Source organism: Oncorhynchus mykiss, chromosome 6, assembly GCF_013265735.2.
Source record: "Oncorhynchus mykiss isolate Arlee chromosome 6, USDA_OmykA_1.1, whole genome shotgun sequence".
In the NCBI taxonomy this organism is placed as follows: domain Eukaryota; kingdom Metazoa; phylum Chordata; class Actinopteri; order Salmoniformes; family Salmonidae; genus Oncorhynchus; species Oncorhynchus mykiss.
Window position 1 is genome coordinate 23,502,687 of NC_048570.1, and position 12,071 is coordinate 23,514,757.

Here is a 12,071-nt window from a genome sequence, read left to right on the forward strand (position 1 = left end):
GCAGGAGGGTGCGGGCAGCAATCGGTTGAAGAGTATGCACTTGGTTTTACTTGCATTTAAAGCAGTTGGGGGCCTCGGAAGGAGTGTTGTACGGCATTGAAGCTCGTTTAGAGGTTTGTTAGCACAGTGTCCAAAGAAGGGCCAGATGTATACAGAATGGTGTCGTCTGCGTAGAGGTGGATCAGAGAATCATCAGCAGCAAGAGCCACATCATTGATATATACAGAGAAAAGAGTCGGCCCGAGAATTGAACCCTGTGGCACCCCCATAGAGACTGTAATAGGTCCGGACAACATGCCCTCCGATTTGACACACTGAACTCTATCTGAGAAGTAATTGGTGAACCAGGCGAGGCAGTCATTTGAGAAGCCAAGGCTATTGAGTCTCCCGAAGAGAATGCGGTGATTGACAGAGTCAAAAGCCTTGGCCAGGTCGATGAAGACGGCTCCACAGTACTGTCTTTTATCAATGGTGGTTATGATATCGTTTAGGACCTTGGAAACCGGATTGCATAGCGGGAGAAGGTATGGTGGGATTCAAAATGGTCGGTGATCTGTTTGTTAACTTGTCTTTCAAAGATTTTAGAAAGGCAGGGCAGGATGCATATAGGTCTATAACAGTTTGGGTCTAGAGTTTCTCCCTGTTTGAAGAAGGGGGATGACCGCGGCATCTTTCCAATCTTTAGGAATCTCAGACGATACGAAAAAGAGGTTGAATAGGGGTTGCAACAATTTCGTCAGAAAATTTTAGAAAGAGAGGGTCCCGATTGTCCAGCCCAGCTGATTTAGGGATGATGTAGGGATCCAGATTTTGCAGCTCTTTCAGAACATCAGCTATCTGGATTTGGGTGAAGGAGAAATGGGGTGGGGGGGCTTGGGAAAGTTGCTGCAGGGGGTGCTGAGATGTTGGCCAGGGTAGGGGTAGCCAGGTGGAAAGCATGGCCAGTCGTAGAAAAATGCTTATTGAAATTATCGATTATTGTAGATTTATCAGTAGTTACAGTGTTTCCTAGCCCCAGTGCAGTGGGCAGCTGTGAGGAGGTGCTCTTGTTCTCTATGGACTTTACAGTGTCGATTAGAAAGGCCTGCTCGCTGAAGTGTTTTAGGGAGCGTTTGACAGATATGAAGGATGTTCGTTTGACCGCGGACCCATTACACACGCAGGCAATGAGGCAGTGATCGCTGAGATCCTGGTTGAAGACAGCAGAGGTGTATTTAGAGGGCAAGTTGGTCAGGATGATATCTAAGAGGGTGTCCATGGTTACGTATTTAGGGTTGTACCTGATAGGATCCTTGATAATTGGCAGCTTAGATTGTAGGACGGCCGGTGTGTTAAGCATATCCCAGTTTAGGTCACCTAACAGTACGAACTCTGAAGATAGATGGGGGGCGATCAATTCACATATGGTGTCCAGGGCGCAGCTGGGGGCTGAAGGGGGTCTATTAAAATTGGCAACGGTGTGAGACTTGTTTCTAGAAAGGTGGATTTTTAAAAGTAGAAGCTCGACTTGTTTGGACACAGACCTGGATAGTATGACAGAACTCTAAAGGCTATCTCTGCAGTAGATTACAACTCTGCCCCCTTTGGCAGTTCTATCTTGTCGGAAAATGTTATAGCCAGGATTCAGACACGGCTAGGAAATCCGGGTTGGTGGAGTGTGCTAAAGCAGTGAATAAAACAAACTTAGTGAGGAGGCTTCTAATGTTAACATTCATGAAACCAAGGCTTTTACGGTTACAGAAGTCAACAAATGAGAGCGCCTGGGGAATGGGAGTGGAGCTAGGGACTTCAGGGCCTGGGTTAACCTCCACATCACCAGAGGAACAGAGGAGGAGTAGGATAAGGGTACGGCTAAAGGGTAAAAGAACTGGTCGTCTAGTGTGTTTGGAACAGAGAGTAAAAGGAGCAGATTTCTGGGCGTGGAAGAATAGACTCAAGGCATAATGTACAGACAAGGGTATGGTAGGATGTGAATAAAGTGGAGGTATTACAGTGTATTGGTTACATGTATCGGTTACCAAAGTACAATGCATTCGGAAAGTATTGAGATCCCTTGATTTTTAAAAATGTTGTTACTTTACAGCTTTATTCTAAAACAAATTAAATCGTTTTTTTCCCTCATCAATCTACAAACAATACCTCATAATGACAAAGCAAAAACAGGTTCACAGCGATTACAGCCTTGAGTCTTCTTGGGCATGACTTTTCAAGCTTGGCACACCTGTATTTGGGGAGTTTCTCCCATTCTTCTCTGCAGATTCTCTCAAGCTCTGTCAGGTTGGATGGGTAGCGTCGCTGCACAATTATTTTCAGGTCTCTGCAGAGATGTTTGATTGGGTTCAAGTCCTGGCTGGGCCACTCAAGGACATTCAAGGCTGTGTGCTTAAGGTCTTTCTCCTGTTGGAAGGTGAACCTTTGCCCCAGTCTGAGGTCCTGAGCTCTCTGGAGCAGGTTTTCATCAATGATCTCTGTGTACTTTGCTCCGTTCATATTTCCCTCGATCCTGACTAATCTCCCAGTCCCTGCCGATGAAAACATCCCCACAGCATGATTCTGCCACCACCATGCTTCACCATAGGGATGGTGCCAGGTTTTCTCCAGACGTAACGCTTGGCATTCAGGCCAAAGAGTTCAATCTTGGTTTCATCAGACCAGAGAATCTTGTTTCTCATGTACTGAGAGTCCTTTAGGTGCCTTTTGGAAAACTGTCATGTGCCTTTTACTGAGGAGTGGCTTCCATCTGGCCACTCTACCATAAAGGCCTGATTGGTGGAGTGCTGCAGAGATGGTTGTCCTTCTGAAAGGTTCTCCCATTTCCACAGAGAAACTCTGGAGCTCTGTCAGAGTGACTATCGGATGCACTGTATACTGTATACAGTTAGCACAGTCCCACAATATTATTGTTGTTGTGTGTAGGCCTAATCTAGGCCCAGGATTCAATCAGATCAGTGTTCACCAGTGATCTAAAAATAGCATAGTTTATCATTGCTTTGGTTTAGGTGGTGACAGAGGTATAACTGCGTTGGAGCTGTCCAATCCACAAGCGGCTCCTGGCGTTATACCTATGCAGACATTGCCATTGAAAGCACAGACATCGCATTAGTAAAAAATGCTGAGGAGCATACAGGATAATATTTCTATAAAGCCAACACTTTCTCGTTCTGGGAAGGGTGTAGTTTAGTGAATGACAACAAGAGCACCCACCCACCAATTTGGCAGCTCCAATGCAGTTACACATCCAACACACAAAAGCAATGAAAATATTTGCGATTGTCGTATACCGCAGAATAATCTGAACTAATCCTGGCCCTACTCTATCATAACACATTTCATACAGACATAACTATTATGAGATTTAATTGAACCTAAACATTTCACCATGAAGGCCATCAATACTCTCATAATACATGTTTATTTTTTCTCCACTGCATCAGTCGAATCTCAGAGAGCAGAAGAACACATCGATGCAGGCTTCACCTGACCAAGCTTCACCTGACCAAGCTTCAGAGAATGAGAAGACTGACCCAACTAAGGCACTGAGGTCTCCCCTCTATCAACATATAAGTGTAACACTCCCTGGTAAGTGTTTGACCATGATAGGACCCTTGTTAGGACCCTTGGGGCGGCAGGTAGCCTGGTGGTTAGAGCGGTGAGCCAGTAACCAAAAGGTTGCTGGATCGAATCCCTGAGTTGACAAGGTAAAAATCTGTTCTGCCTCCGAGCAAGACAGTTAACCCACTTTTTCCCGGTAGGCTGTCATTGTAAATAAGATTTTGTTCTTAACTGACTTGCCTAGTTAAATAAAGTTTAATTTTTAAAAAAAATGTCTGATTGATAGTGGATTTGTGGTTCTTAACCATTAAAATATGATATTAGGATGATAATAATAGTATATGAAGTAGAATAACTTTTGTCGATTACTTTCGTACAATCCCAGCCTCCAAGTATTTACCCCTCCTGTTTCCATCTTTGAGGTGCGTTGAAAAAAGATTGGAACTTGAGACATTATTCTTGGTGTGATTCAATTAAATGTATTCTCGTTTTTTTGACATAGGCTATTTATCTTTTTTTATCAAGAGCATTTCACAACACAATTTCAAGACAGTGATGGCCAGCTGAGGAAATGTGGAGATAAGATGTAAATGAGATGATGTGACATCAGCATGTCCAGAGAGACGTTGACCAAAGCTTTCTTCTAACATACCCTGTGTTGTTCATGCCAGAATTCCCCTGTCAACTGTCAGTAAGACTTAAACAGTATATCCCTCTATGACTTCAACCAAAGCTGTGGAAAACTAATGTAGAAATAAGACTTGAAGAGGCATTGATGTCAAAACTAATCTACGAGTCAGATTTGTAACTAAAGCCTACTGTTGAATTTGTATTTATATATGTTCTGTGTAATTTGGCAACAATAATCTACAGTAACATTGTTATTGTTGACTCAACCAACTCCACAGCTGACTAGGTTAGCAAAATTCCAGTAATTTCCCCCAAATTCCCAGGATTCTCAGAATGAGGAGGAAACATACAGGAAATCCAGAAACCTCCAACCAGCATTTCTTGAAAAACTGGGCATTTTTATAAAGTTACCAGAATGTTACAACCCTACACCTGACAAACCCAAGGATTTTAACAATAGTAACAGCACCAACAAACAAACACAATATATTTATGGTCAAACAAACTTTATTTGCCACTGAAACATATATAGCACTTCTCCTCACTAAGCAGGAGCAGCATTTGCCATGGTTAGGGTGAGGCAGAGGGCAAGCACTGATGGTAGAAAGAGGCTCATGGAAGATGGGGGAAGTTGTTTAGAATCCTCTTCAGCTGGCCCCGGAGGCGGCAGGGGGTGCAGGGGGTGCGGGTGCTGGGGCAGGAGCGGGGTCAGGAGCTGGATCAGGGGAAGGAGCAGGGACGGTGAAACACCCCCTCTTGTGCCACTGCATGTCTCGCACACGTCGGACAGACTGGATCTGAGGTGCAGGGGCATCCCAGTCGTTCCAGTGCTTGAAGTCTCCACACTCAAACACGTACTGGCACCCCCTGTAGCCGGGGTACATGTAGCCGACCCATCTGCAACAAAGGAACAGAGAAGGAGTCCATGAGACAGGACCAAAATAAACGTCAGAATATGACAGCATAATTGACCATCTTTTAAAGGATTTCAGGAGAAAGACGAGAGATTAAGTGAGACATGAGAGAAACAGAACAAGGATGGAGAGAGAGAAAGCAAGTGAAAAAGGAAGAAAATGAGAGAGGGTGAAAGGGAGCTCTTACGTTCCGTTGAGGGCCTTGACACTCGCTACGCGATCTTGGAAACCATGTCCCCACAAACTGGGAACATCATCATCAACAATCTCCATCTTTCTACCAGTGAAGCCTGGGCTCTCAAACAGATGGAGCTTGTGTTCGGCACTATCCTAAAGAGGAGAAATTGAAATATGCACACACACAAACAGACTCACTTAGTGTTAAGATGTTTACTAAGAGCTGATTGTTGAGATAGAGAGAGGCTTCAGGTAATCAGTGAGCATTCAGATAGCCAATGAGAGCCGTCTGCTGAGGTGACAAATTACTGTTGAGATGAACATGGAGTTCTGCAATGGATAAAGAGTGTTGAGATAATCTGTGAGTGTTGAGATAAATGAGAGTACTGAGATGCTCAGAGAATATTTGTTTTTTAGTATAATTAAAAAAATATATAATTTATTTTTATAAAGTGTAGATCAGCTTTAACATTGTAGATAGATTGTGGCTCAGAGAATGTTGATAGAGATAGGTAGGGAATGCAGGATGGTGAGATGGTAAACGTGCTAACATGGTCAGTGAGTATGTTGACATTTCTGTCATTTAGCAGACGCTCTTATCCAGAGTGCATATATTTTCATATCGGTACCCCTGTGGGAATCAAACCCACAACCTTGGCATTGCAAGCACCATGCTCTACCAACTGTGCTACACGGGGTATGTTTAGACATTGTTTGAGTGCTACCCACCACTTTGAGAGGCCGCATGGACCAGAAGGAGTAGCTGTACTGGCTGTTGGTCCAGGTGTCCCAGCGTGGATACTCGCCTTTCTCCAGAACAAACTGCTCACCTGCAAACCCCTGGCGGTCATACCCCACCCATCTGACAGGAGAGAGGACAAGAACGAGGCTGAGTTAGAATATCTCTCCTCAGCATGTATGACGTTGTATTTGGCCATATGTGGTAACAGATATACAGTATAAACATTTTAAAAAGTTGACACTAAACCTGAACCTGAAAATATATATTCTGTATGTGTAAGAATATGACAGTCTGTGAATGACACCAATGCACCAGAACTCACGGGCCAGACTCAACCAGCATAGAGCCCACCTTCTCCAGGCCCTTCTCTGAAACATCTTTACACTCAGTAGAAAACTCAGCCTTGCGGCCCTGGAAATTCTCAAACTCAAACAGCACCACCTGGATCAGAGAGAGGAGGAGAGACAGAGAGGGGAAAGAGGAGGAAAGATACTAATATTGAGAAAGTCAAGCTTACAGTATAAAGAGAGGAAATATATGGGGGACTAAGGAAGAGGGTTTATAGAGAAGTGGGAAATTAGAGAAGTGGGCGAAGGAGAGAAAAATAAATGAAGAGAAACATCACAAGAGAGAAATAGACAGATAACAGATGGGGAGAGGGAGGATACAGTACCTTGTAAGTGGCTCCTGCTCCACCCTGGCTCTTCCCTGCAGCCATTTGCTCAGGGGCGCTCTGCTGCTCCGACATCCTCCTGGTCCACTGGTTACTCCTCTCTAAGGAGCACAATCAGGAGAGAGACAGAGAAAAGAGAAACACAGACACCATGATGACATTCATTTCACAATGATGACCATCAGTCCTCTCAGTAGCAATGGATTCTTTTACTCCTTTGAATCAGCCAAGATTTGCATCCACTTCAGAGAGCAGAAGAGCCCATTGGTGCAGACGTAACCTGAGCTGAGAATAAGGACCTGAGGGGCTGTATTCTACACTTTTCTATCTCCAGGAAAAACCCCTGGGGCCAGGAGAGTCATCCCCCTATGGACATGTTATTCTCATACTCTAATGTGCAACCTTTCAAATCAGTGATTCCACATTTCGCTGTCTATCATGTCCAACTCTGCAAGCCTCAGTCTGTATCATAACCAGTTCTGCACCACCTTGACTCAAACTTATCACTACAAACACACATTCCATAATACTCTATTCTGCAAACTCCTCACTTGCTCAATCATATATTTTACTGCAAACATTTAAGCATACCAAATTATATCTTTACCAACTCTAAAAATACTACACTATCATTCCTATCCCCCCACCCCATCCAACCTCTCCTTCTGTCAACAATCATGACTGTGGGGTCTCCTTTACTTTTCATGTAAAATCAGTTTCAAAGTTCAATTAAAACCTTGTTAATCCTGCTGTGCAGAACCAAGCTGGTTTTACCTGGATATGCCTGCTGTGTATTGATAGCCTCTCTCTCTCTGTGCCACTTGGTGTTTGGGGTTGAACCGTTGGAGGGCAGTGGCAGGGGGGGTATTTATGGTTTATTTCTGGCCACAACAGCAGAAAAGGGGGAGCTGTTGATACAGCAAGTCTGTCGCTGACATTGTGTCCATAACGCTACCTCTCAATATGCAGCTGTGTTGGCACACGCTACCCTGCCCGTCCGCCTGGCTGCCAGTGAGTGGTATGTGTGGGGTATATGGAGAGGGAGCCAAGAGGATTCAGCAAACATCCCCACTCAGCACAAACTGGTAGACACGCTCACACACACACACTAATCACACCTAGCAGTCTAAACATCACCTAACCTCCTCACACCACTCTGACCAATAAAGGGTTAATCACTTAACTGAAATGAGTGTAATGCAGAAGTAATATTTAGCCCAATAATGACAAAATCAGAAGCTTAACGCAGTACATTTTATTAAGAATTTACACTTTTGAACAACGGCCTTACAACAGTGCAATATACATTTTACTTTCAAATAAAACGAGAAAGAGAAAAAATAATGACAAAGTCAAACGCCATGGACAGACACCAAAGGGACAACTCTAAAAATTCCCTCAAAACATTCACTTGCATTAGCGTTCCAACGTCTGTCTACAAAAATGTGGAATGCGGTCAGTGCTGTAGTGGAAGTAGTGGGACAGTGGAGCATGGCTAACATGGTCAGGGGAATGGCCTAAGTCAGCTCAAACAAGCCCTAAAACAACTGGTGCAAATAGTCCAAGTCACATGCAGAAGAAAAGGGTAAATTACCACCCTCATCTCAAAACAATATACTTCACTTGCATTCACCACTGGGGTAGTGGAAGCCGTACTCCTACCATTCCACTATACATCCACACCGCTGCACCGACCATGTGCACAATGGGACCATTACAGTTGTGGATGAAGCCATGATATCCAGACTGTGATCGTACCACTGCTACTTGGTGTGGCCATTCAGTTAAGTGTCTGAGTAAAGCATGATGAAAAGGACCAGAGACTGTGCATGCACATCCTTTTCCAAACAATGATGGGACAATGCACGTGAGGTCGCTAAATGGGAGATGTGTTGCAGACATGCTGGTAAAACAGAAACCAGGAAGTGCACATTGAATGTATGGCTCATTGGTAACATGTACATTTTCCTTGCAATCCTTACTCACTCATCCATCAGTATTACACACACAATCATTTGATCTTTCACTGAAGAGGTAAGTGGAGGTGAAGGGAGGAAGAACAGGCTGATTAGTGTTCATGCGTGCGTGTGTGTGTGTGTGCGCGCATGTAATTGAGATGGAGGTAGATTTCCATTGTGATTAACCCTTCCCCTCCCCTTTTCCACCAGTAGAAACAGATTCAGACATGATTGAAAAAAAAGCGAACACAAAGCATTCCTCTTTAGCCATAAGTTTAAAGGGACTGCATGATGTCAACACAACAGATTCTCAGTTAGTTCATGACATCAGTCACTGAGTGGCTCAGAGGAATGGGGTTGGGGGCCTCTGCTGTAGTGATGCTTTAAATGCTCTCCATACAAACCCAGCACTCTTGACATGTTATGATTCAGCTTTCAAATGAGCAACAATACAAATATAACATTTCATGATTACAGATACCATATTTATTAGTAACACATAATACACCCTGGCTGCCCATTAGTTCAGCAGTGTTTTGTTCTCTATGATCCATGACAAAAAATAAAATCTGAAATATTTTCCAACGCTCCTCCACTGACAGATACAGTTAACACATAGACTAACCTGAAAATGATATTTAAAAAGAGAAAACAAAATAAAAAGATGTCTTGTGGAGGTGCTATACTGTCCTCCAGCTTATTGAAGCACTTCCAGGTTAAGAGGCATGTGGTCCCACAAGTTAACCAATAATGAAATACAACACAACCTGACAGGAGAGAATGGGATCCCCCCCCCCCTTCCGTAGTCTCCCCTGTCATGTGAGAGGGTAAAGTGGCTTTATGCAAAGACCCCCCTGACATAGGAGGTGGAGGAGCAAGCAGTGAACTGGACGCTCTGAGCAGAGCAGCCCCTTGCTCGTTTCATCCATAAGACCGAGGTTGTCTGTAAGAAGGCACCATGCACATGGATTTGAGCCAGGCAGGAAGAGAACAGAGAAAAGAAACAAACAGATGACGAATTACAATGTCAGCAGCAGAATTCCCATTTTCTCAGGGTCTCAGGTTAAGGCTACTGTCCGATTCTCCACCAGATTCTTCAGTTAAGGCAACCTACAGAGGGACGATACAAACCATCAGCATTTTAGGGTTACGTATTAGCAAAACAGACACTAGAATATTGTCTAATTATGAAACGGTGGTAAAATGGCAGGTTTATTGCATACAACACCCTACGATAAAGAATGATTCATAATGAGGAACTTTTGTGAGAAGAGAGCTCACTTGATCATTCACACTTAGCTGTCATTTTCATACTGACTCAAGCGCTTCTTGGACTTCAGCTCTCTCAGCCACTGTGGTGAGGCCGCTTCACTAAGAGAGACAGACATTACAACGGGTAAATATTTCTGTTCCAACTATCAACAATCCCTGTTTTGGGTTATTAGATCCAGGCTGAACAGAGGGAAGAGACAGGGTCTCTATCTTACCCATTTTCTTTCCCTCCGGAGGGGGGCAGCACACGGGACGCCCGGGGAAGGAAGGGGGATTTAGGAGAACGGGATAACTGGGAGGGAGAAGTGGAGGGTCCCTCTGTCTGATTGTCAGAGTCGCTTCTCTTCTTGAGCTGGGCCTGCCAAACAGAGGGAGAAACCAGCAGGAAAACAAAAGCATTTCTCAGAACAGTATGAGTGACAACATTACACTCCTGGTCAACTCTGTCTGTTTCTCTTGGGGAGCCTCACCATGAGGGCAGACGGGTCCATCCCAGGGAAGAGGGCGACTCTCTGGGGCTGGGAGGAGGCAGCAGCAGAGTGGGGGTCTGCTCCTCTCGCCTGCTCCTCAGAGTCTGAGTCCTTCTTGGAAGACTCCACTTTGTCGTCTGTAGAGGACAACACACCTCTGAGTACATCATTTCACAATCAAAACAAATAGGTTATTCAGAAGTCTAACAGATCTTTGACCATCTAAGTCACATCTCCAGTCTCACTGGTGGAATCAATCCATAGTAGAAGGTATGCAGCAGAACAAGGTAGTGGGTGGAGATATGGCTGAGGGGGTCTACATGAGAGCAGAGTCCAAGGCTGACCTGTAGAGTCTCGAGAGCGCCAGTCCTCAGTAGGCGTGGCCTGTCCCTCTGGGTGTACAGACAGAGCAGCAGTCTGACGAGAGACCCTGGAGGGGCGTGAACGTGGCCCCCGCATCTTACTCAACTGCACCCTGGAGCGCAGAGCACTGGAGTCCAGTAGGCTGGTGGAGGCCTGGAGAGAAACACAAAGCAAATCTGTGGAAACAAAAAAACTATGACTTCTACGTCTTTTTAAAAAGGTGAAGTCCGCCTTACCTCAGGGAAGGGGAGTGGTTGTATCTCGGGCTGGGCAGAGAAGCCGTCTGGAGTGTCGAGGTCACTGGGCGGGGTGTGGACATGTTCCCCTGGCGTGTAAAGTGGAGTGGGTTTCCTAGGAGACTGACTGGGGTAGCTGTCTGAGGTGGGCGTGGCAGGAGTCAGGCTACAGGAAGGACAGACAGGAACAAACAGAAGAGTACTTTAGGCTACCTTCCTAAAACTACACTACAGTCTGTTAAATGCATGTATTGGCAATGAGAGAACAATGTGACAGGTACTGTGTCTACTAGCTCTGTGATCGAGTAATATTCTCCTGTCTGGGTTTACTGTAGGAGCATCACATTTCATAGAGGATTCATTTGAATTACATTAAAATGACCCACTATCTGTTGACAGTCCCTTATATCGTATCTTTATCTGAAACTACTACAGCATCCAGTCATTTCTACTAAACATTATCCAGATGTGTTGCTGTGATACCATCTCCTAGCCACAGGAGGTCAGTGATAGACCAGCCTGCTGAGAGAGGCCATTTTGAGTGCTGGCGTAAACCAGGTTTCAGTGAGCTGCTGCTCCTTGACCACAATGTGTCAGGAGTGCTGAGATTCTACTGTATCTGTACAGGAAGTACCTATAGATACCATAGTATGTTGATTTATTTCAACATCAGTAACAGTCTCTGCCTTGGAGGAGATGCTTGTGGGTGTTGTATGTTGTAAAAAAGGTTGAGAGGATTATTAGCCATAATGGTGGGACAGCAGAGAATGCACTGCCTGCGGCTAATCCTCCACTCTGCCACATCTAGCTGACCCAATGCGGCTCCGTGACTTTGTCTTAAGGTCAATGCTGCTCCAGGAGAAGAGACGATAGAGCACACCTCTCCCTTTAGCTGCATCCATTCAATACTACTTATTAATCCGGGGGGGGGGGTGGGGGGGGGGGGGGGGGGGGGGGGGGGGGGTGTTAAATTGCAGATCAAATGGTTGAGGATTGTATATTTAGAGGGAGAAGTGACTGGGAGGCATTCGGTACTAGGGATGTCGAGATGTCTTGATATCAGGGTAAAGCCTCATGGGAAATT

At 44.9% G+C, this 12,071-nt stretch overlaps 2 protein-coding genes across 7 annotated transcripts in view; both read right to left on the minus strand.

Moving 5' to 3' along the window:
• Positions 1-4,686: 4,686 nt before the first annotated feature.
• On the minus strand, positions 4,687-6,830 carry LOC110525017 (beta-crystallin B3). The gene is made up of 5 exons (XM_021604978.2): positions 6,689-6,830; positions 6,338-6,456; positions 6,003-6,135; positions 5,284-5,426; positions 4,687-5,079 (listed from the first exon to the last, which is right to left on the minus strand). The coding sequence occupies exons 1-5, from the start codon at positions 6,761-6,763 to the stop codon at positions 4,830-4,832; spliced, it is 720 nt and encodes a 239-aa protein (XP_021460653.1). The 5' UTR covers positions 6,764-6,830; the 3' UTR covers positions 4,687-4,829.
• Positions 6,831-7,923: 1,093 nt separating this feature from the next.
• Positions 7,924-12,071, minus strand: part of si:ch73-138n13.1 (titin homolog) — a 39,544-nt gene continuing 35,396 nt past the window's right edge. For 5 of the 6 annotated variants that reach the window (XM_036979670.1, XM_036979674.1, XM_036979669.1 and 2 more), the window contains 6 exons: positions 10,988-11,153; positions 10,733-10,904; positions 10,389-10,525; positions 10,134-10,276; positions 9,928-10,017; positions 7,924-9,756 (listed from right to left, as the gene is read on the minus strand). In XM_036979670.1, coding sequence (XP_036835565.1) covers positions 9,942-10,017; positions 10,134-10,276; positions 10,389-10,525; positions 10,733-10,904; positions 10,988-11,153 — 694 coding nt within the window. In that variant the 3' untranslated portion in view covers positions 7,924-9,756; positions 9,928-9,941. The remainder of the gene's footprint in view (positions 9,757-9,927; positions 10,018-10,133; positions 10,277-10,388; positions 10,526-10,732; positions 10,905-10,987; positions 11,154-12,071) is intronic. The other variant, XM_036979673.1, reaches the window with a different exon arrangement.

Coding starts and splice junctions, on each gene's coding strand:
- LOC110525017 (XM_021604978.2), bottom strand. CDS start 6,763: ATGTCGGAGCAGCAGAGCGCCCCTGAGCAAATGGCTGCAGGGAAGAGC. Junction 5,427..6,002: donor CCATGCGGCCTCTCAAAGTG/GTGGGTAGCACT, acceptor TCTCCTCTTTAG/GATAGTGCCGAACACAAGCT. Junction 5,080..5,283: donor GTCAAGGCCCTCAACGGAAC/GTAAGAGCTCCC, acceptor CCTTTGTTGCAG/ATGGGTCGGCTACATGTACC.